Raw genomic sequence first — 25,548 nt, 5'->3', positions numbered from 1 at the left:
TCACATCTATAAGACCTTGTAAGATCACATCTATAAGAACTTGTAAGATCACATCTATACGCCCTTGTAAGATCACATCAATAAAACCTTGTAAGATCACATCTATAAGACCTTGTAAGATCACATCTATAAGAACTTGTAAGATCACATCTATACGCCCTTGTAAGATCACATCAATAAAACCTTGTAAAATCACGTCTATAAGACCTTGTAAGATCACATCTATAAGACATTGTAAGATCACATCTATAAGACACTGTAAGATCACATCTATAAGACCTTGTAAGATAATATCTATAAGACCTTGTATTTTTGTTATGTAAAATTTCTACTGCTACCAATAAAACCTTAAGGAATCTTTTATATATCCTTTTCCACAGACAGGACAGTACATACAACAGCCTTTGATGTACCATTTGTGGAGCACTTTTTGGCAGAGGAAAAAAACCCTGAGTTAGTAGAAGGTGATCAATCCTGCAGCCCATCGCACCTCAGGCAAGGACTCTACCACTGAGCTAAGTCCTACGCCAGATCATATAAAAAGATAAATATTTTCCAAATTGTTCTCCTGTTTTTGTTTTTTTTTTGTTTTTTTGTTTGTATTTTTTTTTTTTTTGTTGTTTTTTTTTTTGTTTGTTTTTTTTTTCCAGTTTAAAAAAAAAAGTATCTTTCTTCTAAGAAACACACAAATATATACATATATTTATAAAAGTTGAATACACAAAAGCCAAGAATTTCCCACCTAATTCCTTTTTTCTCTTTTTATTTTAAACTCTTTTTGCTCAGAAAGACAAAAACAATATATTTATAAAAGTTGTCTGCATTTGTTAGCCCAGCTGAAGAATCAATTGTCTTGCATTGTACAATAAGGGAAAACAAGCGGTATTAAATAAAGGCATTTTTCTTAAAGAATTATTTAATTTGGCACCAGGTGTGTGTTAGAGATTTCATTATCCAAATGAGGGAAGGAGCGCAGAAAGCCGATGATTTGACGGGCTAATCAAAGACGAGCTGCAATCCGGCGTCAGTAAGAAATTGACGGGAATTTAGCAGACAAAGTTGTGTGTATGTCTTACAGTAATTGTCGTTAACGAAGCGTCTCTCACACCACTTGTTATAGTCTCGTCTAGATGTTACTCACGGTGGACGGTCAGACATTTTCATTTTCTCCTGGATCATCCTAGGTGGTAACTGTATGGTATCATTAATTCTGTTTGTCAGGCAGACAGTTAAATGCAAGCAGGACGTACCCCAGTGGTAAAGCGTTTGCTTGATGTGCAGTCAGTCTAGGATCAATCCCCGTGGGTCATGTCATGGGGCTATTTCTCATTCCAGCCAGTGCACCATAACTGGTATATCAAAGGCCATGGTATGTGCTATCCTGTCTGTGGGATGGTACATATAAAAAATCCTTGTTAGTAATGAAAAATTGTAGCAGATTTCCTCTATAAGATTATATATAAAAATTACCAAATGTTTGACATCCAATAGCCGATGATTAATAAATCAATTTGCTCTAATGGTGTCGTTAAACAAAACAAACTTTTAACTTAGATATCCCAATCGTGGTGCACAGGCTGAAAACAGAAATAGCCCAATGGGCTCACAGATGGGGATCAATCCCAAACTGACCGTGCATCAAGCGAGTGCTTTACCACCAAGCTACATCCCGCCCAGACAAAAACATAGATACAGCTTGACTGAAACAGTCTATTTAATGACACCAGTATTCTAATACTAATATATGAACATAAATTAACACTCACACAGCCAGCCAGCCAGTCTCAAATAGGCAACCAGCCACCCACAGCAGACAGGCAGGCACATCTACCCACAGAGAGACAGAAAGACAGACAGACAGACAGACAGACAGACAGACAGACAGAAAGACAGACAATTAATAGACAGACTGGGACACACAAGCGAGTATATAATCCAAAACACCACCAGTATTCCACCACAAGATCAATCTGTTTATGACAAATAATCCCAATGTGGAAGATGTTGTAGCAGATGCAGATTAAATATGAAGTGATTGTTCGAACATCGTAAAACAGTTCACTAGCCAAGACCCCAATCAAGACGGTGGTGGCAGCTGGTGCCCGTGACTCGTTAGAAATCTGATTGGAAGTTTTTCTTCAGCAGCTGGTAACTGAACTAATTAAGCTGTTAATAATCATTATAATTAAGTATCAATCAAAACACACTATGTTTGGGAAGGAAGACCCGTATTTAGCATCTGCTTTAATGGAAGCAAGCATTAATGGAATAGCTAATTGGTTAATCATGGAACTGATATATCAAATATGAACTATATTATATTTGGAGGGCAGGTGGGGAAATAGATAAAAAAAAGCAACATTAGTACACAGTGCTAAAATACACAGGTTACAGTGACCTGGTGTTTATTATCTAGTCATTTAGAATAGAGTATTCCAGATTAATATTTTTAGTCAAACAGGCCCAGATTTAAGAGAAAGCCAAATTTCAGAGAAAGTAGAGAGAGGAGAGAGACGAGAGAGAGAGGAGGAGATAGAGAGACATATAGAGAGAGAGAGAGGAGAGAGAGAGAGAGACAGACAGACAGGCGACAGACAGGACAGACATGGATAGCAAGATCTAGCAATAGAGACGAGAGAGAGAGGGAGATACAAAGATGAAGGGGAAGAGAGGGGAGAGGGTGTAAAATTATGAGACGGAGGAGAGAGATGCAAATAGAAGAAGTATCTAGACAGAGAAAGGAGATAAATAGTAGAGGGATAGGAGGAGAGTTTGGGGAGATGGGAGGGGAGAAAAGGAAGGAAGAGCGAGATAGAGAGAGAGAGATAGAGAGAGATACGGAGTAAAAAGAGAGCGAGAGAAGTTAGAGGGAGAGAGGAGAGGAGAGAGACCGACAGAAAGACAGACAGGGGGAAGGGACAGAGAGGATAGACAGAACAAACAGGGAAGACAAAGGGGGAAGATTGAAAGAGTGAGAGGGGGGAAGAGGGGAGGAAAGAAAGAGGGAAAAGGGAAGAGACGGAGAGGGAGGGAGAAGACGGAGAGGGGAGGGAGGGAGAGAGGAAGAGAAAGGAAAGGAGGGAGAGAGAAAAAAAACACAGAGACGGAGAGAGAGACGGTGGATGGAAGAAGGGATAGAATGATAAGGAAGAAAATCACAGTAAAGAAAAATGAATAGATGAACCCACACCACACAAGAGAGAAACAAGTTAACCATACGTTGAATACCAAATAGTCATAGTTTATAATGCGCCGAGAAGAAGAAGTTGTTTGTGTTTAACAACACCACTAGAGCACATTGATTTATTAATCATCAGCTATTGGATGTCAAACATTTGGTAATTTTGACACAGCCTAAGAGGAAGCACGCTACATTTTTCCATTAGTAGCGAGGGATCTTTTGTATGTACCATCCCACAGACAGGATAGCACATATCACAACATTTTATATACCAGTTATGGTGCACTGGTTGGAACAAGAAATTGATCCTAGACCAACCGCGTGTCAAGTGAATGCTTTACCACTGGGCTAAGTCCCACACAATGCGCTGAGATATCATTAAACATAACATTCATTTTCTTCCAAAGAACAAGTAATTAAACAGTGTTCCATCTTTTTCCTTTTCAAAAAATGTTTTACAATTTTTAAACAATAAATAAAATGAAATAATTTCAAAGCTTTAAGCAGAGAATTACTAGTTAGAAATAGAGTTTTAAAAACTTAATTAAAAAATACAACAACAAAAAACACACCTATAAACAACATAACAAAACAATTAAAACCTACTTTTTCAAATATAATAACCAAAACACAAATTCTTACCCAACATTCCAGCAACGAACCACCATGTTCCTTTACACTCCCAAGTCAATCAAACGGCCGTAAGTGTGTTATCGGGCAAACACTGTTGACACACTGACGAACCACTGTGTCAAAACGTTTAACACCGATCTCGCCCAATATCCGACAATACCGTGTTTAAAAACGCACCAATATATACAGCATTAGTCACAGCATCCACGTAAAGACCGTAAACAGTTTTAAGTGATCCCAAACTCCTCAGACTAGTCTTCAAAGCAGAGTAGGGCCAAAAGTATCAAGAACCATTGATTTTTCGAGTTTAGCCCTTGTAGCCACCACAAGTGACATCAACCTCCCCGGGGCAGCTCTCTCAGACAATCGAAAATGCAATAAAATCATTGGCGCACATATCCGTCAATATTCATCAATTTCTAGCAGACAACTCAATTTGGGCGAGAACAAATGCAGGCATAACATACTATTATTATGGGTTGGTTTTTTCTTTTTAATTTATACTTTTTGGGGGCTTTCTTTATTGAAGAATTATCTTGTATTTATATATTTATTTATGTTTATTTTTTTCTGAAAATTGAGGCACATATCTGTTAATATTTATCAATTTCTAGCAGACAACGCGATTTGGGTGAGAACTAATGCCAGCAAATCATAATATTATTATCAGTTGGTTTTTTCCTTTTCATTCTTTCTTTTTCTTTCTTTTTTATTGGTCACTGAAGAATTATCTAGTATTTATATATTTATTTTTATTTATTTTTCGTTTAAAAGGTATGAACGTAAGCAGGGAATATTTTGTCTTCAATATCTTTATTGGTGATATTTCTATTTAAAAGAAAATTGATTAGCAACCACTGTTTAACTTTAATGTTTAAAATTAAGTATCAATTTCTGAAACTTGCATACTGAACATAATGTTCCCTGGTAGTGAAGTGGTGGTCAACTATACTCTTCAAAAAAAGAAACGCAAAAGGGTACAAATGGGTTATAACTCCGATTTTATGTTTCCTACCGGTTCATGCTTTGTGAATATAAGGTCATTGCATGTCCCAAACACATTCCCACGGTTACATTCGATAAAACGCAGCTACTGTACAATAAAGTTCCAAAATGTGAATATTCGCAAAAACGCAGCCACGTGCAAACCATGTCACCACTGCACGTGTGTTGTCTGCACGTGCAACATGAACACCGACAGTATAAAAGTGCAGGGTGTTCGCTTGCCTGGCCTCTGTATCTGGCAGACAGTTGACAATCCAGGACATGCCACGTCTCAGTGAACCGCAGAGAAACAATGCCATCGGCCGACTAGACGCTGGCGAATCCAGAACGGCCGTTGCCAGGGCATTCCATGTGTCCCCAAGCACCATCTCCAGACTGTGGGACCGTTACCAGCAACATGGATCAACACGTGACCTCCCTAGATCCGGTCGACCACGGGTCACTACCCCCGGGCAGGACCGCTACATCCGGGTACGCCACCTTCGGGAACGATTGACTACTGCCACCTCCACAGCCGCAGCAATACCAGGTTTGCGCAGGATATCCGACCAGACCGTACGGAACCGCCTACGTGAGGTAAGAATTCGTGCCAGACGTCCAGTTCGAGGTGTCATCTTAACACCACAACACCGTCGACTCCAACTGCAGTGGTGCCAGATTCATCGACAATGGCCTCAACTGCGATGGAGACAGGTGTGGTTCAGTGACGAGTCCCGAATTCTGCTCCGACGTCATGATGGAAGATGTCGCGTGTATAGGCGTCGTGGTGAACGTTATGCGGCAAACTGCGTGCAGGAAGTGGACAGATTCGGCGGGGGTAGTGTCATGGTGTGGGCAGCCATCTCACACACTGGCAGAACTGACCTGGTCCACGTGCAGGGCAACCTGAATGCAAAGGGCTACAGTGACCAGATCCTCCGGCCACACATCGTTCCAGTTATGGCCAACGCCAACGCAGTGTTCCAACATGACAACGCCAGGCCTCACACAGCACGTCTCACAACGGCTTTCCTACAGAACAACAACATTAATGTCCTTCCTTGGCCATCGACATCACCGGATTTGAACCCAATTGAGCATCTATGGGACGAGTTGGACCGACGCCTCCGACAGCGACAACCACAGCCCCAGACCCTGCCCGAGCTGGCAGCAGCCTTGCAGGCCGAGTGGGCCACCATCCCCCGGGACGTCATCCGTACTCTGGTTGCTTCAATGGGCAGGCGGTGCCAGGCAGTTGTCAACACACGCGGAGGCCACACCCGGTATTGACTCCAGATGACCTTGACCTTGGTGGTGTGTCCTATCACTTACTCACAATGGACTAGAGTGAATTGTGAACAATCCTGCAACATTTGGTAATTATCGGACTCACCATTCAATAATTAAATCAATTCTCCAAATGTTACGACAATGTGGTTTTGCGTTTCTTCTTTTGAAGAGTATATATACTATCAATATCAATATTCCCATTTATATATTGATCTATTTATTTATTTCAGGCTCAAGTCCAACAAATTATGAGTAGTGAAAATAATGAATGTTTTTTCTTCTTTGAAAAATGTGTCAAATTCATTCATTTGGGTAAGTATTATAAGTAGTGGTCAACAATAACTGAGCTTTAAGATAGCACAATACCAAATAACATTCAACTGGGTCAAAGTTCAAAGTGCACCTAACTTTTAATAGAGCATTTAATACCAGCAGACCTGCCAGCAGGACGAACAAATTTATTTTTTAGATTTGACATCTTTATGTAGAGTAACTGTTTTTACCCTTCTATATGTATGTAAGATTAGAGGTCATTTCACATTTTCGTACTGTTTGAGTTCCCTAGACCTTAAAATGGAACAAATTTACATTATTCTGATAATTTTAGGGTGTTTGCTTGAAGCCCCCCTCCACCAAAATCCCCCCCAAAAACCCACCCTCCATGCATGTTAAAATTTATTATCACTTTGTAGATCTATTCCACATAAATGTTTTGTACAATAAATTGAACTGAACTGAAATGAACTATACCTAGAACATGCTGGGGTATTGGTGAGTGTTTTGTACAATAAACTGAATTGAACTGACCACAACTGAATTGAACTAAACTGTTTTTGAAAAGTTGTTGTATAGGTGTGTTGTACAATAAATTGAATTGAATTGAACTGAACTGAACTAAATTCAAATGAATTGAACTGAGCTGTGGTGTTGGTGAGTGAATTTGATAATTGCATTGAATTGAACTAAACTGAACTGAATACTTTTAAAAAGCTGTAGAGGTGGTAAACAAAACTCTCTCTCTCTGTCTGTCTGTCTGTCTCTCTTTCTCTCTGTCTCTCTGTCCCTCTCATCTCTCTGTCTCTCTCTGTCTCTCTCTCTCTAATAAGCCAATAAAAAAGAGCTAACAACACAAACTATAAGGTGAGAAACAGTAACAAGGAGAGAAAAGACAGCACTACCAGCCTGGAGGGAGGAAAGTAAAACAAATACTTGAGAGGCATCTCTGTAGTGAAACAAGTTGAACATGTGTTGGCGGTATGGCGGATGGAGTGTGCTGGTTAACACGACTGGGGAACTGCCGACCCGCAGACTGGCAACATAAACACAGACTCCCCAGCACATGTGCAGCGATTAGAAAAGAAAACAGCACTGGCGCCAGCCTGTCATTAAGTCAGTATGTTCGTCTGGATGCTGAATGATGGAGTATACTAAGTGAAAACACTGCTGCCACGTGCACACACTGGTGTGTGTATGATATACTGCAGAACACAGTGTGTGTGAGCCTTACCTTCAAATATATACAGACAAACAAGAGAGAGAGAGAGAGAGAGAGAGAGAGAGAGAGAGAGAGAGAGAGAGAGAGAGAGAGAGAGAGAGAGAGAGAGAGAGAGAGAGAGAGAGAGAGAGAGAGAGAGAGAGAGACAGAGACAGAGAGAGAGAGACAGAGATAGAGAGAAAGAGGGGGACAGACAGGGAAAGGGTGGGAGAAATAGAGAGAGGGGGAGAAAGAGAGAGAGAAGGGGAGAGAGAAGGGGAGTGAGAAAGAGAGAGATAAGGGGAGAGAGAAAGAGAGAGATAAGGGGAGAGAGAAAGAGAGAGAGAGAAAGAGAGAGAAAATGGGACAGAGAAAGAGGTGAAGGGAAAAAGACAGAGAGAGGGGGAAGAAATATAGAGACAAAGTGAGAGAAAAAGGGACAGAGGTAGAGGGAGGGAGTGACTGAAATTGAGATAGAGAAAGAGAGACAGAGACAAAGACACAGAGAGAGAGAGAGAGAGAAAGAGAGAGAGAGAGAGAGAGAGAGAGAGAGAGAGAGAGAGAGAGAGAGAGAGAGAGAGAGAGTGCGGAAGGAAAAAGGGATGGAATTATAGCTTATAATCAAGAAAATCAAGTTAAAATATATTAATGGATGGACACGTTCAATTCGTGATGAGTTGCACTCACTAACATCAAAATTGAAAGTTATAGTTTGCACTAGAGCATATTAATTTATCAATCTATTAATTCACCACATTTGATAATTCTGACACATATTCTTCCCCATAGACAGAACAGCACATACCATGGCCTTTGATATACCAGTTGTGGGACACTGGTTGGAACATATAAAACCGCTATGGGTCCACCTAGGTTTGATTCTTCAGTCCAAGCACTTTAAACGAGCACTCTGCCAACTGAGCTAAGCCTCTTGGACACAATATCAAGATGGGGCGGGGCGTAGCCTAATGGTAAAGCACCCGCTTGATGCACTGTTAATTTGGGATCAATCCCCATCGGTGGACCCATTGGGCTATTTCTCATTCTAGCCAGTGCACCATGACTGGAACATCAAAGGCTATCCTGTCTAATGGGATGGTACACATAAAAGATCCCTTGCTACTAATGGAAAAATGTAGCAGGATTCCTCTCTAAGACTATATGTTGAAATTACCAAATGTTTGACATCCAGTAGTCGATGATTAATAAATCAATGTGCTCTAGTAGTGTTGTTAAACAAAACAAGCTTCTTCGTTCAGATTTATAAAGGTGGAGTCGATAGTACATGAGTGCATGGAGTTAGCATACAGGCGTCTTTGTATACGGGGACAATTCTTTGGCGCCAACATCATCTTTGGGAAGAAAGAAAATCTACAGAACACCTGAATACCATTGCCGTTCTCATCAGTACTTTAAAGCAAAGTGCATATTAAATTGGTTGAGTGCCAGCGCCGTTATTGAATGCAGTGCACAAGTCTTTTATTTTAGCACCATTAATGCATAACAGACTTCATTGGGGCCAAATCTGTACTCGGTATGTCTTAGAAAGAAGCCAGGTCATGATGTTTATTGTTAATTTATTATTATTCATACGGTTCAAAATAGGTGGTGTTGTAAATATTATATTATTTAAAGTCATGACTGGTTAAAAATGTGTACTAAGTACAATTTCATCCTTGCTCTAATAGTGAAACATATACGTCATAGTTTTTAAAAACTAGTGTCTTAGTACATTAAGAAAATGTGTACTAAGTACATACCTCTTGTGTTGTAAATTGTAAAATGTATGGGGTTTTTTTTATTATTATTCAAAACAGAACCTCAGATCTGTGTTGGTAAACTAGTAAATGCAAGTAGGGTTATCTTTGTTCTTCGTACAGGTCATCAGCTGGTGATGTGATTGGGTAATCGAGGATTTAGCTCAGTCAGTAAAAAGCTCGTAGGAGATGTTTGGGTCATAGGATCAAGTCTCCTTGGCAGACTCATTTGTTTTTCTTTCCCCAACCGAAACAGTGCCCCACACCTGGTATATTAAAAGTCATGGGATGTGCTGTCTTGTCAGTGGGAAAGCATAATGAAAGATCCCTTGCTGCTATTGGAGATATGTAGCGGGTTTCTTCTGAAGATCAACTGTCAGAATTACAAAATATTTGAACTGCAATACCTGATGATCAACATCATCAATGTGCTCTAGTGGTGTCATTAAAAACAAAGCAAAAACATTAAATATGAAAAATTACTAGTTCCAGTGACAAACTAAGACAGAAATTCATACATTGTATCGAGGACCATGCACCAATAAAGGCTCGGACCCTAGTTTCAACCAGTGAAAATGGACACTAAGTTTGGTTGATCTAAAAACCTATAACACATCTCAATAAAGTTGAAAAGAGTGAATCTAAAGTCTGTGATGTTTAAATGGGAAAATACTGTCTACAAATAGACTAGTGCTTGCCAATTGGCTCAATGACCATTATTTCTCAGAGGTACGTTTGTTTTTAGAATTATGAAAAATGTATTTCAGCATATTATAGAAACCAAGATGACCAGAAACATTTTGGATGTATGAAAATTCATATGCTAAACAATAAAATGTAAGCAGCTTCTAATTTAAATTATCAAAATCCCCAGCTCTAATGGTAAAACCAATAAGTCATCGTGTTTAAAACTAGTCTGTCACTTTAACACAGGTGGCTGCTTTACATAGGTGGTTGCTTTATAAAGGTGGCTGCTTTATACATGTGGCTGCTTTACCCAAGTGCATGCTTTATACAGGTGCCCACTTTACACATGTGCCTGGTTTACACAGGTTTGACTGTATTTATTTATACACACACCCTACACTACAACCATCTGTTCCTTGCACTTGTTGAGTGAACTTCACATCAAAGACCACAGACCCCCAGCCAGAAGACACCAAAATGGCTGCCACTTTATATTATGATGAACGGTGGCGCCATCTCCAACAGGGCCTCAACCTTGGTGTCCTGACAGTAGCGCCACCTGTTGGACTGGTGAGCACAGGTGGTGAGCACCACAGCAGACACCATCCCAAGCATGTAGCACTCAGAGATAACCTCCATAGATAGCCAGTTAATTAATACTCTACCTTTATGCAAGGTTTTTTTCTTTATTGCCAGTCAGGTAATTTGGTGTGTTATAGAGTGTGTATGTATACTGGTGTCCAAAAGAAACTTTACATACATAAAATTTTAATAATTTGATAAAATTTATATTGTTGCTAATAGAAAAAGATTATATGAGCAAAGCAAAGTAACAAATAAACATCGGGAACAATAATATGCATACTATATGTATTTCACCATTTGTAGGATAATCACTTTCTTGTTACCATTATGAAGTTTGTTTTGTTCAATGACACCACTAGAGCACATTGATTTATTAATCATCGGCTATTGGATGTCAAACATATGGTCATTTTGACAGTCATAGAGAGGAAACCCGCTACATTTTTCCATTAGGAGCAACGGATCTTTTATATGCACCATCACACAGACAGGATAGCACATACCACGGCTTTTGATATACCAGTCATGGTGCACTGGCTGGAATAAAAAATAGCACAATGGGCCCATCAATGGGGATCGATCCTAGACTGACTGTGCATCAGGCATGCGTTTTACCACTGTGCTACGTCTCGCCCCCCTGTTTCCATTAAAGGCGCAGGCCCTAGTTTCAACCCATACAAATGGACACTAAGTTTGGTTAAGTTACAAACCTGTAACACATTTGAATAATGTTACAAGAGAGAGAAATATGAGTCATGGTGAAATACCCTCTAAAAATACACTAAAACTCGACTCCCATAACTGTTACTTCTCAGACACACATGCGTTTAAAAAAAAAAAAAAAAAGCATTTTGTGGTATGAAACACCAGGATGATCAGAAAAACTGTGGGTGTACGGAAATGGATAATGTAAACAATAAAATATAAGTAAAGTTTGATTTCAGTGATTATAAATGGATCAAATATCGTATATCGCCATGTATTAGTCGACTCTGTGGATAAGCCAACCCCTTAGTATTCCCCTCAATATCTAATACAAAATGGTTGGTATGATATATAAGCTGACACAACTTTTATGCAGCTAAAATGGGCAAAAATATAGATATGTCCAATCAAGATATTGTCGATCTCGAGCAACAGTGAATAACGGGAATTTGTTTTGGTGAACCGATCAAAGTACAAAAACTATTTTAATTTAAAGATTTTACGATAGCTAAAATAGAATAAAAGTTTACAAAAAAAGTCCCCTAATGTGGGATAACATTATTCTGTTCTTTTTATTTCTGAATTGAATCGATCGCAAGGACATCGCTAGCTGATAAATATAGTTTCACTTTTATATGGTGGTGTAAATATTATTTAACACCCACGACAGATAATTGCAATGATGAACACAACCTATTTTGTTCTTTTTATGTTATGATATCTCTAATAAAACATAGTTTCTAATAATTTATTACGAATTGCAGAATCAACAATGACGGTAAATAAAAAACATCAGTTCTGACAAATTAAATCTGCAATTGTAGACAAAATATCAGCGTCACTTGATGACCATTCCAATCACATTTGGCACCAAATACTGGTGCTACTTGTTAGTGGTTTTTACTAAAAATTGTCAACAATAAAAATAAAATAAATTTCATTTCATTTCTAAAATAAAATATAACTTTTATTGTGTGTATCAAACAATTAAATGGACACTTGTATGGGACTTAATATAGGCTGTTAAAAATACTGATTAAATATCGCAACAGTAAGGTTTTGAAGCCAAGATTGACCGACGTGTTTTCGTTAGTATCATATTTCCGCACACGCCAATATTTTGTTGTATTTTCTTAGACATTTTTTTTTGACTCCATGTATTGTTCGACTCCTCTTCTCATGATGGTATTTTGAGGCTTGAAAAGTCAGCTAATAAACAGCGATATACGGTAGTGAAAAAATATGCCATAGTGTTTAAAAACTAGGATCTGTCCCTTTAACTAAGAGCAAGCATTTGTTTTTAATGATAAACAGACAGTGATAACATTATAATTATAATCCTTCACTTTTATTACAATCATGAGCAAAGCGGTATAATCAGTTTTCGAAGTAAAAATAAATAAACATTGAGAACACTAATATGCATACTATATGTATTTCCCAATTTGTACGACAATCGCTTTCTTGTTGCCATTAATCAAAAGCAAGCCGCGCAGCATGTAGTACACATTTGTTCTCACATTTGTTCTCTAAGTAACGATAAATACATTACAAGGACAGCTGAAGACATCCTTAAAGAGTACAAAGACAGAGGAGACGAAACCTTCCAACTGCTCAGAAATAAAATGCATTCCGACAGTCTTCACGAAAACATCTGCACAAACTGTAAACCATTTTTGAAATGGTTTTTCAGGTTGCCCGGCGCCTGCCAGTCTGCCGTGTGCAGTGTTTAGCATATGGAATAGGACTCCCTCTTTCTGTTTTTTTTTCATATGCTCATGATATTCGGCACCCAGTGCCTTCATCCTTCATCTCTGCTTTACTTATCAACGGGGGCTGTGTTACAGCATATGTAAAAAACAGAGCAGTCTTCATCAGAGCTTAACAAGGTAGCAGCAGTATAAATCACCGCCAACTTTGGGATCATAGTGAAATGTTAATATAATAGAGAAATGTTGAGCAAGTTAGTTAGCAGCAGTATAAATCATCACAAACTTTGAGATCATAATGAAATGTTAATATAATAGAGAAATGTTGAGAAATTTTTTAGCAAGGCAAATCATCGCGAACTCTGGGATCATAGTGAAATGTTAATATAATAGAGAAATGTAGAGCAAGGTAGTACCAGTATAAATCATCACCAACTTTGGGATCACAGTAAAAAGTTAATATAATAGAGAAATGTTGAGCAAGGTAGCAGCAGTATAAATCATCGCCAACTTTGGGATCATAGTGAAATGTTAATATAATAGAGAAATTTTGAGCAAGGTAGTATCAGTATGAATCATCGCCAACTTTGGGATCATAGTGAAGTATTAATAGTAATTTAATACAACAGAGAAATGTTGAGCAATGCAAGCTAGTAGTAATATAAATCATCAAAACATTTTAGATCATATTTAAATGTTAATATAATAGAGAAATGTTGAGCAAGGTAAAACAAAGCCAACTTTGGGATCATAGTTAAATGTTAATATAATAGAGAAATGTTGAATAATACAAGGTAGCAGCAGTATATGTAAAACATAGCTAACTTTGGGATCATAGCTAAATGTTAATATAATAGAGAAATGTTGAGCAAGGTAGCAGCAGTATGTAAAACATAGCTAACTTTGGGATCATAGCTAAATGTTAATATAATACAGAAATGTTGAGCAAGTTAGCAGCAGTATGTAAAACATAGCTAACTTTGGGATCATAGCTAGTTGTTAATATAATACAGAAATGTTGAATAATGCAAGGTAGCAGCAGTATGAATCATTAAAACATTCTGGATCATAGTTAAATGTTAATATAACCCATACATCACATAGTTCAAGAATATTATAAATTTAACCCTTGTTTGTTTTGGTTGTTTGTACTTATTTTCATGCTTATATCAAATTAAGGTTCAAACACACTGTCCTGGGCACACATCTCAGCTATCTAGGCTGTCTGTCCAAGACGGTGGGTTAACTGTTAGTTGTTAGTGACATAGAAGTCAGTGTAGTGGGCTAACACCTACCCATTGAGTCATTAAACGCAATCTGAGTGGGAGTCGATCCCGGGATGAGAACCTAGTACCTTCTAGCTTTATGTTTGATGACTTAACCACTACACCACAGAGGCTGGCCAATGGCTTTTTTTTTTCTCTTTTTTTTTTTAAAGAACAGAAAAACAGTTGCCTTGAAATACATATCACGACAACCAACCGATGCACTGTACTAGTCTTGCATCACGGTGCCAATTACGGGAGTCTGTGAAAAACATAAACAGGAATCACCTCCTATCTGTGAGAGGCAGCCCAGACCACAGCCACTGAAACTGAATCTGGCAGCCAGGTTTCTCGCAGACAGACAGGCACCAGCGCACGTGGTTTTCATTTCACAAACCTGTAACATGCTGCAGATATGGGGGTTCCACTCTGTTGTAAATGATTATTGACAAAACTGACTGCTTTTGAATACATAAATATATTTCTACCTTCAGTCGGACTCCAATAAAAAGTATTTCAGAGAAAATGCTAACCGATGCCACATGTCTCGTTCCACCAGCCAATTGGGATGAAAAGGCAGGCGGGAGGAATTAGAGCTATGCAGTGTGCGTCTGCTTGCTGAGGAAGTACGGAAAAATGTAAAAGATAGAAGATGAAATAACAGAAAATTGTTTCCGACATTGCTGTTTGAGAAAAGGTGATATGGCGCATGTTTTCAATTCATCAGGGAGAGTTTTTGCGCATTAAAGAAGCAGTGAAGAAAACAATGAAAACAAATAACATACAAATGCTTTCATTTAAACAATATTTTGTTCTACTTGATATTTAAACTTGAAGAATGCATAATATAATATTAAGGCAGGTTTAGTTTTTTAGTTTTTTTAAACAGTATTTTGCAAGCACTTCAGATTTTATTAAGATGGTATGTCCCTAAGGACCTCCTCCAGACTTCACACCTGAATTGTATATGTACTAAAAAAATGGGCCCACCATTAATTACTTAATGCAATTCAATACAAAGGTATGAATGAATGATGAATGAATGAATGGATGGATGGATGGATGGATGGATGGATGGATGGATGGATGGATGGATGGATGGATGGATGGATGGATGGATGGATGGATGGATGGATGGATGGATGAATGAATGAATGAATGAATGAATGTTTAATGACACCCCAGCATGAAAAATGCAATTCAATACAATTTCTATGTACTCTTCCTTGACAACATAGGCTGCCACAAAAATTTACAGTTCACCACCCTTATGCCAAATCACTCCTTCATTTTGTTATTATACCACTAAAAATAACAAATAACTGGAAACCAATGAGCTATGTAAATACTACAGAGGTCAGCCTATATGTAATCATCAAATAAAGATTTTGAAAAGCATTTCAGAATTTTGTATCATTATATTTTTTTTTAATGAGGAACAATTTTCTAAACACCAGTAAAGACACTGTAACACAAATGGTGGCATGTGTGTGTAAATACACGTGTGAGCTCATTTTAAGGGAATTACAATTCAATAAATTGAATAAGCTTCAGTAACAGGTGAGGCGTTTCTCATCCATGTCCTAAGTATCTGTTGCAAGTACATAAAATGGGCAACGATTGACAACGCGAGTTCATGTAAAACCTGCAAAATGTGGTGGAAATCAATCAGCCCATCGATGAAGCACTTGCTCGTTTCTCACATAAACAAAACAGTAGTTTCCTATTAATTAATCTTTAAGTGCCTATAGCACTTTTAAATGTCAATATTGGTACACATGTAGGTGGAGGGCTGGAATTTGGTGTCAAGACAAGTATCACTGGAAAGCTGTTCAGGAAAGGAAAGGAAAATAATGACATGTAAACATTATCTTAAAGGGACTGTTCGGAGTTTGCTGAGTTTGCCGAGTTTAGTAAAGAGCTTGCCTCATGCACGGTTGGTTGGTCAGCCCATTCGGCTATGCCTCATTCCAGCCAGTGCTCCAAAACTGATATATAATAAATAAAGTTTGTTTTGTTTAACAACACCACTAGAGCACAATGATTTATTAATAATCGACTATTGGTTCTCAAATATTTGGTACCAGTAATTACCCGCAACATTGTTCATTAGTAGCAAGGGATTTTTTATATGCACCATCCCACATACAGGATAGCACATACCACAGACATAACTCAGTGGAAAAGTGCTCGCCTGATGTGCTATCGGTCTAGGATAGAACCCCATGACTGGTGTAACAAAGGTCATGATATATATATTTGTCTATGGGATAGTGCATATAAGAGATCAAACATTGATCAGTTGATGCAAACCAATCATAACCGATGATACACGATAAAATTTCAACCAATTCCCAGCATTACCCTCAACTGTTAAGTTCAGTGATTTATTTTAAGTGGACTGTCCTGAGTTTGCAGTCACTGTAAGATATTTCCGACTAACTGGGCCTTTATAATGACTAAAATCACATACTAAATATAGCTTGTTGTTTAGAATACCAATGTCTATAAGTCTGGTGTGTTTGTGCTTTTATAATAATATTTGTAGCAAGAACTGTTAATTTTCCTTTATAATTTTTTTTTCATTCGTACCAAATTATTGGAAGATAAATAGAGAATAACTAGTTAATGACGTCAGAGAACTACTTTATCATGTGAAGGTAAGAATGGGAACTTTTCAATCCTGGCACTGTCTAATGGTCTGGGGACAATAAAAAAAAAAAATTAAAAAAAATTAAGGGGTAAAAGCTATTATTTCTGTTATTTTAGCCACATTGTACGATGACCTAGAGGTCAAATGAGTGATTTTGTAATGTAGGCTTTATCCGTCATCATATTCTGTCAATAGAAACGTGGATGCAGGATAACATCTGGTCTGACTACTACAAACATTGGGACAATGACAAACACCTTCTTTAAACAGATACTGATATTCTAAACTGGAAAATATCTTTGAAATCTAACTTTTGTCAGTCCTTAACATCTTAAAATGGCAGCAAACTCTTTAACAATGAATTTTATAATAAATGTTATACTAAAGTTAAAACCAGACCAAATTTAATTTTTTTGCCAAGTTGCAGTCAAATATTACGAGAAGACATTAGGTATGTTTTCATTTCCAATAACGCATATTTCAATTTTATAAAAATTATTGAAAATCATGCATTAAAATAAGCTTTTGGCTCAAAGGAAAACCAATCGAGAGTTAGCTCTTGAATATAGTGATGAAGTTTATATGATTTTCATAAAGTCATAAAGCCAGTAGGTACTGGGTTCGCAGCCCAGTACCAGCTCCCACCCAGAGCGAGTTTTAACGACTCAATGGGTAGGTGTAAGACCACTACACCCTCTTTTCTCTCACTAACCACTAACAACTAACAACTAACCCATTGTCCTGGACACACAGCCCAGATAGCTAAGGTGTTAGCCCAGATAGCTACGGTGTTAGCCCAGATAGCTGAAGTGTTTGCCCAGGACAGCGTGCTTGAACCTTAATTGGATATAAGCACGAAAATAAGTTTAAATGAAATGTATGATTTTATCTTGAACAGTGATGTCATTTGCATGATTTCTCCCATCTGCTCCATACTATAATATACATACAGAGAACATTAAAATGACGTCACATATAAGACCATCCTTGTTTTCAGATAAAGTTTGTAACATTTAGGTAAATATTATTCATATAATATGTTATTAATAGCAGGAATTAAGCCTGCACTTGTACATGCTGTGTAAGAAAGGACACTTACACTAAGTTACAGTGATGTTTGGCTCACCGATCAGCTGGGCATAGGCCCTTCCGGCCTTGGCTCTTCAGCTAGGTTTCCCGTGTATTTTTAGCCAGCTGTGCGAATCAGCTGACATCAACTGACCATTGGCAGTGCGCGTAGCATATAGTTGGGTTTCCCTTATATATTTATAGCCAGCTGTGCGAGTCTGCCAACATTAACTGACCAATGGCAGTGCGCGTAGCATATACATTGCTGAGAGGGAACGTTTGCTTTGGGGAACCTTTTAAAAATTGTAAAGGGATATATTTTTAATGAAGCTATGTCTGCTCGTAAATATTATGGCAAAGATAAAAATTATTGACACCGTATCATTTTTTGCATTGACGCAAGAGAGTGGAAATAATTGGGGATTCCCTGATGGGATCAGAGGCTGGGTCTCGCCAATCAGTGGATTGTTTGGGATGCCCCAACCAATCGGATGGAAGTTTGGTTTGAAAACCTCTGCGGCTTTTCAAGCAGAGCCACTTTAATTTGAATGTTCTTTGAGTGCAGACGTTAGTTTTAAAAGGCGAATTTTACTTTTCTCCCACTGTCCCACCCCTTATACCTATGTTTAAGAAATGCATGTATGTAGTTGTTTTGTAGTAATAATAGTATAGTTTGTATATGAATACATGGTTATTAATTTGTGTTTTAAATTCATTGTGTGATAAAGTTTGTAACATTTAGCATATGTATTTTTGTAAAATGCCTTACAGCACTTACGGGAATAGCAAATGTGGGAATAACACATTTCACTCCTTATTTGGATTACAAAGGACACAGCAGATTTAAACTGTACAGGTGATAATTCGTAATTTTATTATAAAGTCAAACTTTAACAGTAAAATATTTATATACATGTATATATACACATATCCATTCCCCTCCCACACACAACAAACTGTGATCAATAACATAAGACCACGCACAATGATTTAACCTGCTTACCGAGAAGCATTCTTAATTTCATACCAAGTCCCTTCCTCGTCTCGCACAGGTGTTGGTTTTCTGTGTGTATGCTCACACCTTATGTCAGTTGGTAGTGATATAACGCACAGATAACAGACACTGTGGTTTATCAAATTTGTTTACATTATACACTTATACATTATGGTTATTTCCAATTTTTACCAATGATGTAGTGATGATTGGCATGTCAATGGATGTATTATGTGAAATCTCTCTTTCTTATTCTCTCTCTAAATCATTCTCTCTGTCTTTCTCTCTCTGTCTTTCTCTCTCTCTCTCTCTCTCTCTCTCTCTCTCTCTCTCTAAATCATTCCGTCCTTTCTCTCTCTCTAAATCATTTTCTGTCCCCTCTCTCTCTCTCTCTAAATCATTCTCTCTCTGTCTTTCTCTCTCTCTCCACCTCTTTCTCTGTCCATTTTTCTCTCTCTTTCTATCTTTCTCGCTCCCCTTCTCTCTCTCTGTCTGTCTGTCTGTCTCTCTCTGTCTGTCTCTCTCTCTCTGTCTCTCTCTCTCTCTCTGTGTCTCTCTCTCTGTGTGTGTCTCTCTCTCTGTCTGTCTGTCTCTCTCTCTCTCTCTCTCTCTCTCTCTCTCTCTCTCTCTCTCTCTCTCTCTCTCTCTCTCTCTCTCTCTCTCTCTCTCTCTCTCTCTCTCTCTCTGTCTCTCTCTGTCTCTGTCTGTCTGTCTGTCTGTCTGTCTCTCTCTCTCTCTCTCTCTCTCTCTCTCTCTCTCTCTCTCTCTCTCTCTCTCTCTCTCTCTCTCTCTCTCTCTCAGCTAAGTGGGCCACCTACTGTGTCGGTGTCTAGGGAGTGAGTGTATTTATCTGCATGTCTTTCTGCAAGGTGACATATAGTAGGACAGGCTCTCAGAACTGGGAACTCACCACATGGTTCACACAGCCTGCCAGATCCCAGTATGAAACACGTGCACACATACGGCACTCACAGTTAACGCTGTTTTCTTCAATGAAACCAATGGACCATATTGGACTATCAGTTGGCTACTGGATGTCAAACATTTGGTAATTTTGACATATACTCTTAGAATTGACATCCAATACCCAATGATTAATAAATCAATGTGCTCTAGCTGTGTTGTAAAACAAAACTAACTTTAACTTTAAAGTCTTAGAGAAGAAACCCGCTACATTTTTCCATTATTAGAAAGAGATCTTTTAAAAGCACCTTCCAACAGACAGGAGAGCACATACCCAAGCCTTTGATATACCAGTCGTGGTGCACTGGCTGGAATGAGAAATAGCCCAATGGGCCCACTGATGGGGATCGATCCTAGACCAACCATGCATCATGTGAGCATTTTACTACTGGGCTACATCCCTCCCCATAATGTTGTTTTGTTTAACAACAGCATTAAATCACTCAGACTTAGGTTGGTAGGTACTGTGTTCGCTGTTTTCAATAAGAATGGATGGACAGCTGATTGGAGAGATGAATGGATGGACAGCTGATTGGAGAGATGAATGGATGGACAGCTGATTGGAGAGATGAATGGATGGACTGATGAATTGATTGACAGGTAAATCATACTAAATGCAATACAGAAGTTATATGACTGGTGTACTAACATACATACATACATACATACATACACATGGATGGATGTGCTTAAAGTATATTAACTGAACTATCAGAAAACAATAGCAGCTAGATGTTAATATGTTTCTGCAATATAGAGAATACTACATAAGTGCCCATTGGATATCATTTATCTTACAATGCGTTATTTTAAAACATATTCAACAAACGAAAGTGAGTTGGAATAATTTTTAGACAACGAGTTATAAGATAAATGGTATCTTAACAGACACGAATGTAGTATTCTATTTCTTACATATCTTCAGAAAAGAGGTTTAAAATAAATTTAAATGCCCTTTTCAACTAAAACCTATGTACAGCCCTTGCACTTGTAGCTAATTTGTGTGTAAAAGACAGTCAATTTCAGGTTCGCTTGTATGTCAGAGAGAGATCGATTTTGACAGCGTTTTTTTTCTTTTTCATTGGATGATATGGCATTGGTGACCTGGTCATCACCTAGGAGCAGCCAGTCATATGTCTTTTAAATTGTTATCTCATCTCATGTTTATGACTTAACAAGTATATGTTATCAAAAATAACAAATTATTTTATTATTTTTAGCTAAATATCATTGATGAAAGTACCGACTGGCCCACATTTGTGCAGTTGGATGCAAAGATGAATGGATGGATGGATGGATGGATGGACACATTTTCAACTTGTTAGGTATATTTTAAATGGTGGGTTGGCTAGATCAGTCAATAGAGCACTTGCCTGAGGTATTTAGGTCAACAGATCAAATCTCTTTGGTGGACAGATTCTCCACTGGGATTCCCCCCCCCCCCCCCCCCCCCCCGACCAGTACCCCATGACCAAATATGTGCCGTCCTGTTTGTGGGAAAGTGCATTTAAAAGATCCTTACCTACTAACAGAAAAATGTAGCCGGTGTGCTCTAATGGAATTTAAAGTTTGTTTTATTTAACAACACCACTAGAACACATTGATTTATTAACCATTGGCTATTGGATGTCAAACATTTGGTAATTCTAACATAGACTTAGATAGGAAACCCGCTACATTTTTCCATTTGTAGCAAGGGATCTTTTATATGCACTATTCCACAGACAGGATAGCATATACCACAGCTTTTGAAATATGCACTGGCTAGAATGAGAAATAGCCTAATGGGCTCACTGGCAGTGATCGATCCTAGACTGACCGTGTGTCAACTGGGCGCTTTACCACTGGACTACATCCTGCCCTCTAGTGCCCTAATGGGCCCACTGACGGTGATCGATCCTAGACTGCCCGTGTGTCAACCGGGCGCTTTACCACTGGACTACATCCTGCCCTCTAGTGCCCTAATGGTGTCAACAAACAAAACAAACTTTAATCAAACATTGTTTTTGAAAGATGACCTCAGATAAGTGACTGGCAAGGCTACAAACATTACACCTAATTTGGCTTAATTAAAGCACCCAGGTAACAGGTGGGACCTCATTAACATGAAGCAGTGTGTTTGATCAAGTCAGTTAACAGATATCTGTGTCTGATTAAGGAATATAATGACTTGCTTCTACAGGCAGCTGCATGTTAGTGGTGGCCTGGGGCAGAATCTAGGTTCCACTGAACCAAATCGATTCCCATTGTTGATAATGTTCACATTTTTAAACCAGAATTCCGCAGAATTTGTCTCACCTACAATTTTTCAGTGCACTATGTAGCATGTTTTCTCTCTAATTCTATGGACTTTGGTGCATATCACCTTTGATGTATCAGAGGGAATGTAGCCTAGTGGTAAAGCGCTCGCTTGATGCAAGGTTGGTCTTGGATTGAACCCCGATGGGGGACCCATTGTGCAATTTCTCATTCCAGCCAGTGCTCCATGACTGGTATATTAAAGATCATGATATGTGCTATCCTGTCTATGGGATGGTACATATAAAAAATCCATTGCTACTAATGAAAAAATGTTGCAGGTTTCTCTCTAAGACAATATGTCAAAATTACCAAATGTTTCACATCCAGTAGCCAATGAGTATTAATAAATCAACGTGCTCTAGTGGTTTTGTTAAACAGAAATAAACTCCCCTGGAAAATATATTGAAAAAAAAGAAGAAATTTGCTTATGCAGGGGGGTTTCAACCACTGAAACTCTCCTTGATGTCATGGGACACTAATTGGAATAGGGCAACAAAAAAAACCCCACCTCAAGTCTTATCGACACCGATCGATCAAACAACCCACTCCTGCTCACCTCACTCAGACAAGCATGCTAACACCGGGCTACCTCCAACTCGACACCAGCTGGATGATGAGAGAGAGCAAGAGTTAGTTAACCTGGATGGCACAGCGCCAGAATTCCGAGACCACGTGTGACGCGACACTTCTGGTGCACAGCTGGCGGTGCTAAATTCTAATAAGCATAACAATTGGTGGTAACATCTTGGCTTTACAAGCCACTGGCTTGGCAAACCCTGGAACGTCATCAAATAAACTGTTGTGTATATGCTAGTATATATTATATAGTAATATATCTATATGTCGGTCTAACGTTGTCATCTCATTTTTTTAATAGCTCGAAATATAACAGTGGTTTGAGACAATCTCATAGAAGTCGTTGGTGAAAGACAATTTCTCAATGTTCAGAGGGACATAGCTCCCAATGGTAAAGTACTCGTCTGATGTTCAATATATCTACGAGTCTTGTCCATTGGGCTATTTCCTGTTCCAACCAGTGCTTCACAACTGTTGTAACATAACAAAGGTCATAATATCCTTTACAGGGCTAGCTCTGGCAATCGAAAAAATTTGCCAATTGCGAATTTTGAAAGCAGTTGGCGAATTTTATTTTGGTTTGGCGAAATAATTTCATGTAATAATTGACATTTTAAAGAAAATAACTGACAATTTTTGAAGTTTAATAGACAATATGGCGAATTGTTTTGCTCACTCAGAGCTAGCCCTGCTTTACTATCTTTATTGCTGACTGGTAGGTTTCTCTTATGACTGTTCCTATAAACTGTTGCTGCTTCTACCATACACTTGCCATTCCCCATTATAATGTTTGCCATGGAGCTGCTTCTACCATACACTTGCCATTCCCCATTATAATGTTTGCCATGGAGCTGCTTCTACCATACACTTGACATTCCACATTATAATGTTTGCCATAGAGCTGCTTCTACCATACACTTGACATTCCACATTATGTTTGCCATGGACCTACTTCTACCATACACTTGCCATTCCACATTTATTGTATGGCAACCAAATGATGGAATGATAGGGAATCTATCGCAATGACTTAAGTGGAGGATGGTCATTACAGACTCATTACAAAATTAAATTTGGTCTACAATAATACCAAGTGATCCCTTATTTCTCTCGTTATATTAGTAATTTATTTATAGACATTACTATGCTAATAGTGACTGAGATTTGGTCTAAAATACCAAGTGTTGCCTTATTTTTCTCGGTATATCAGTACTTTATACAGACATTACTATGCTAATAGTGACTGAGATTTGGTCTAAAATACCAAGTGCTGCCTTATTTCTCTCAGTATATTAGTACTTTATACAGACATTACGACGCTAATAGTGACTGAGATTTGGTCTAAAATACCAAGTGCTGCCTTATTTCTCTCAGTATATTAGTACTTTATACAGACATTACGACGCTAATAGTGACTGAGATTTGGTCTAAAATACAAAGTGTTCCCTTATTTCTCTCAATATATTAGTACTTTATACAGACATTACTATGCCAATAGTGACTGAGATTTGGTCTAAAATACCAAGTGCTGCCTTATTTCTCTCAGTATATTAGTACTTTATACAGACATTACAATGCCAATAGTGACTGACATTTGGTCTAAAATATCAAGTGCTGCCTTATTTCTCTCAGTATATTAGTACTTTATACAGACATTACGATGCTAATAGTGACTGAGATTTGGTCTAAAATACAAAGTGTTCCCTTATTTCTCTCAATATATTAGTACTTTATACAGACATTACTATGCTAATAGTGACTGAGATTTGGTCTAAAATATCAAGTGCTGCCTTATTTCTCTCAGTATATTAGTACTTTATACAGACATTACAACGCTAATAGTGACTGACATTTGGTCTAAAATACCAAGTGTTGCCTTATTTCTCTCAGTATATTAGTACTTTATATAGACACTACAACGCTAATAGTGACTGAGATTTGGTCTACAATACCAAGTGTTGCCTTATTTCTTTCAGTATATTAGTACTTTATACAGACATTATGATGCTAATAGTGACTGAGATTTGGTCTAAAATACAAAGTGTTCCCTTATTTCTCTCAATATATTAGTACTTTATACAGACATTACTATGCTAATAGTGACTGAGATTTGGTCTAAAATACCAAGTGCTGCCTTATTTCTCTCAGTATATTAGTACTTTATACAGACATTACAACGCTAATAGTGACTGACATTTGGTCTAAAATACCAAGTGTTGCCTTATTTCTCTCAGTATATTAGTACTTTACATAGACATTACAACGCTAATAGTGACTGAGATTTGGTCTACAATACCAAGTGTTGCCTTATTTCTCTCAGTATATTAGTACTTTATACAGACATTACAACGCTAATAGTGACTGAGATTTGGTCTAAAATACCAAGTGTTCCCAGTATAGTTGCAGTTCTTATAGAAATGAAAACTTACTTGAAAAAGGAATCCTGGCAAAAGGTAACTGGCTGTCAAAAGGTAATTGGCTGTCAAAACCATTGGATTCAGGCTGAAATAAAACAAGAAAACACCATCAAACAACATCTTTAGAGAACACATAACATTGATGGGATTAGTGAAATAAATGGTGATTAGTTAATCAACTGGCCTTGACGCTTGCAGGTTCCTTGTCTCAAAGTTATTGGGTTTGTTTTGTTTTCCTTTTTCTTTTTCTTTTTTTATCCATCTGCCCCCTTTCCTTTGAAATCCATGTCATTCCTTCCTGATCTG

The 25,548-nt window shown here is 38.0% G+C and overlaps 1 protein-coding gene across 2 annotated transcripts in view; it reads right to left on the bottom strand.

Moving 5' to 3' along the window:
- LOC121388073 (protein CBFA2T1-like) overlaps positions 1-25,548 on the bottom strand; it is a 204,551-nt gene that overhangs the window by 43,875 nt on the left and 135,128 nt on the right. Inside the window, exon 4 of one of the 2 annotated variants that reach the window (XM_041519282.1) lies at positions 25,255-25,327. In XM_041519282.1, coding sequence (XP_041375216.1) covers positions 25,255-25,327 — 73 coding nt within the window. Of the gene's footprint in view, positions 1-18,022; positions 18,641-25,254; positions 25,328-25,548 lie in introns of those variants that run through there. The other variant, XM_041519284.1, reaches the window with a different exon arrangement.

Source organism: Gigantopelta aegis, chromosome 14 (assembly GCF_016097555.1).
Source record: "Gigantopelta aegis isolate Gae_Host chromosome 14, Gae_host_genome, whole genome shotgun sequence".
Classification (NCBI taxonomy): Eukaryota; Metazoa; Mollusca; class Gastropoda; order Neomphalida; family Peltospiridae; genus Gigantopelta; species Gigantopelta aegis.
This window is presented reverse-complemented; position numbering and strand designations above follow the sequence as displayed.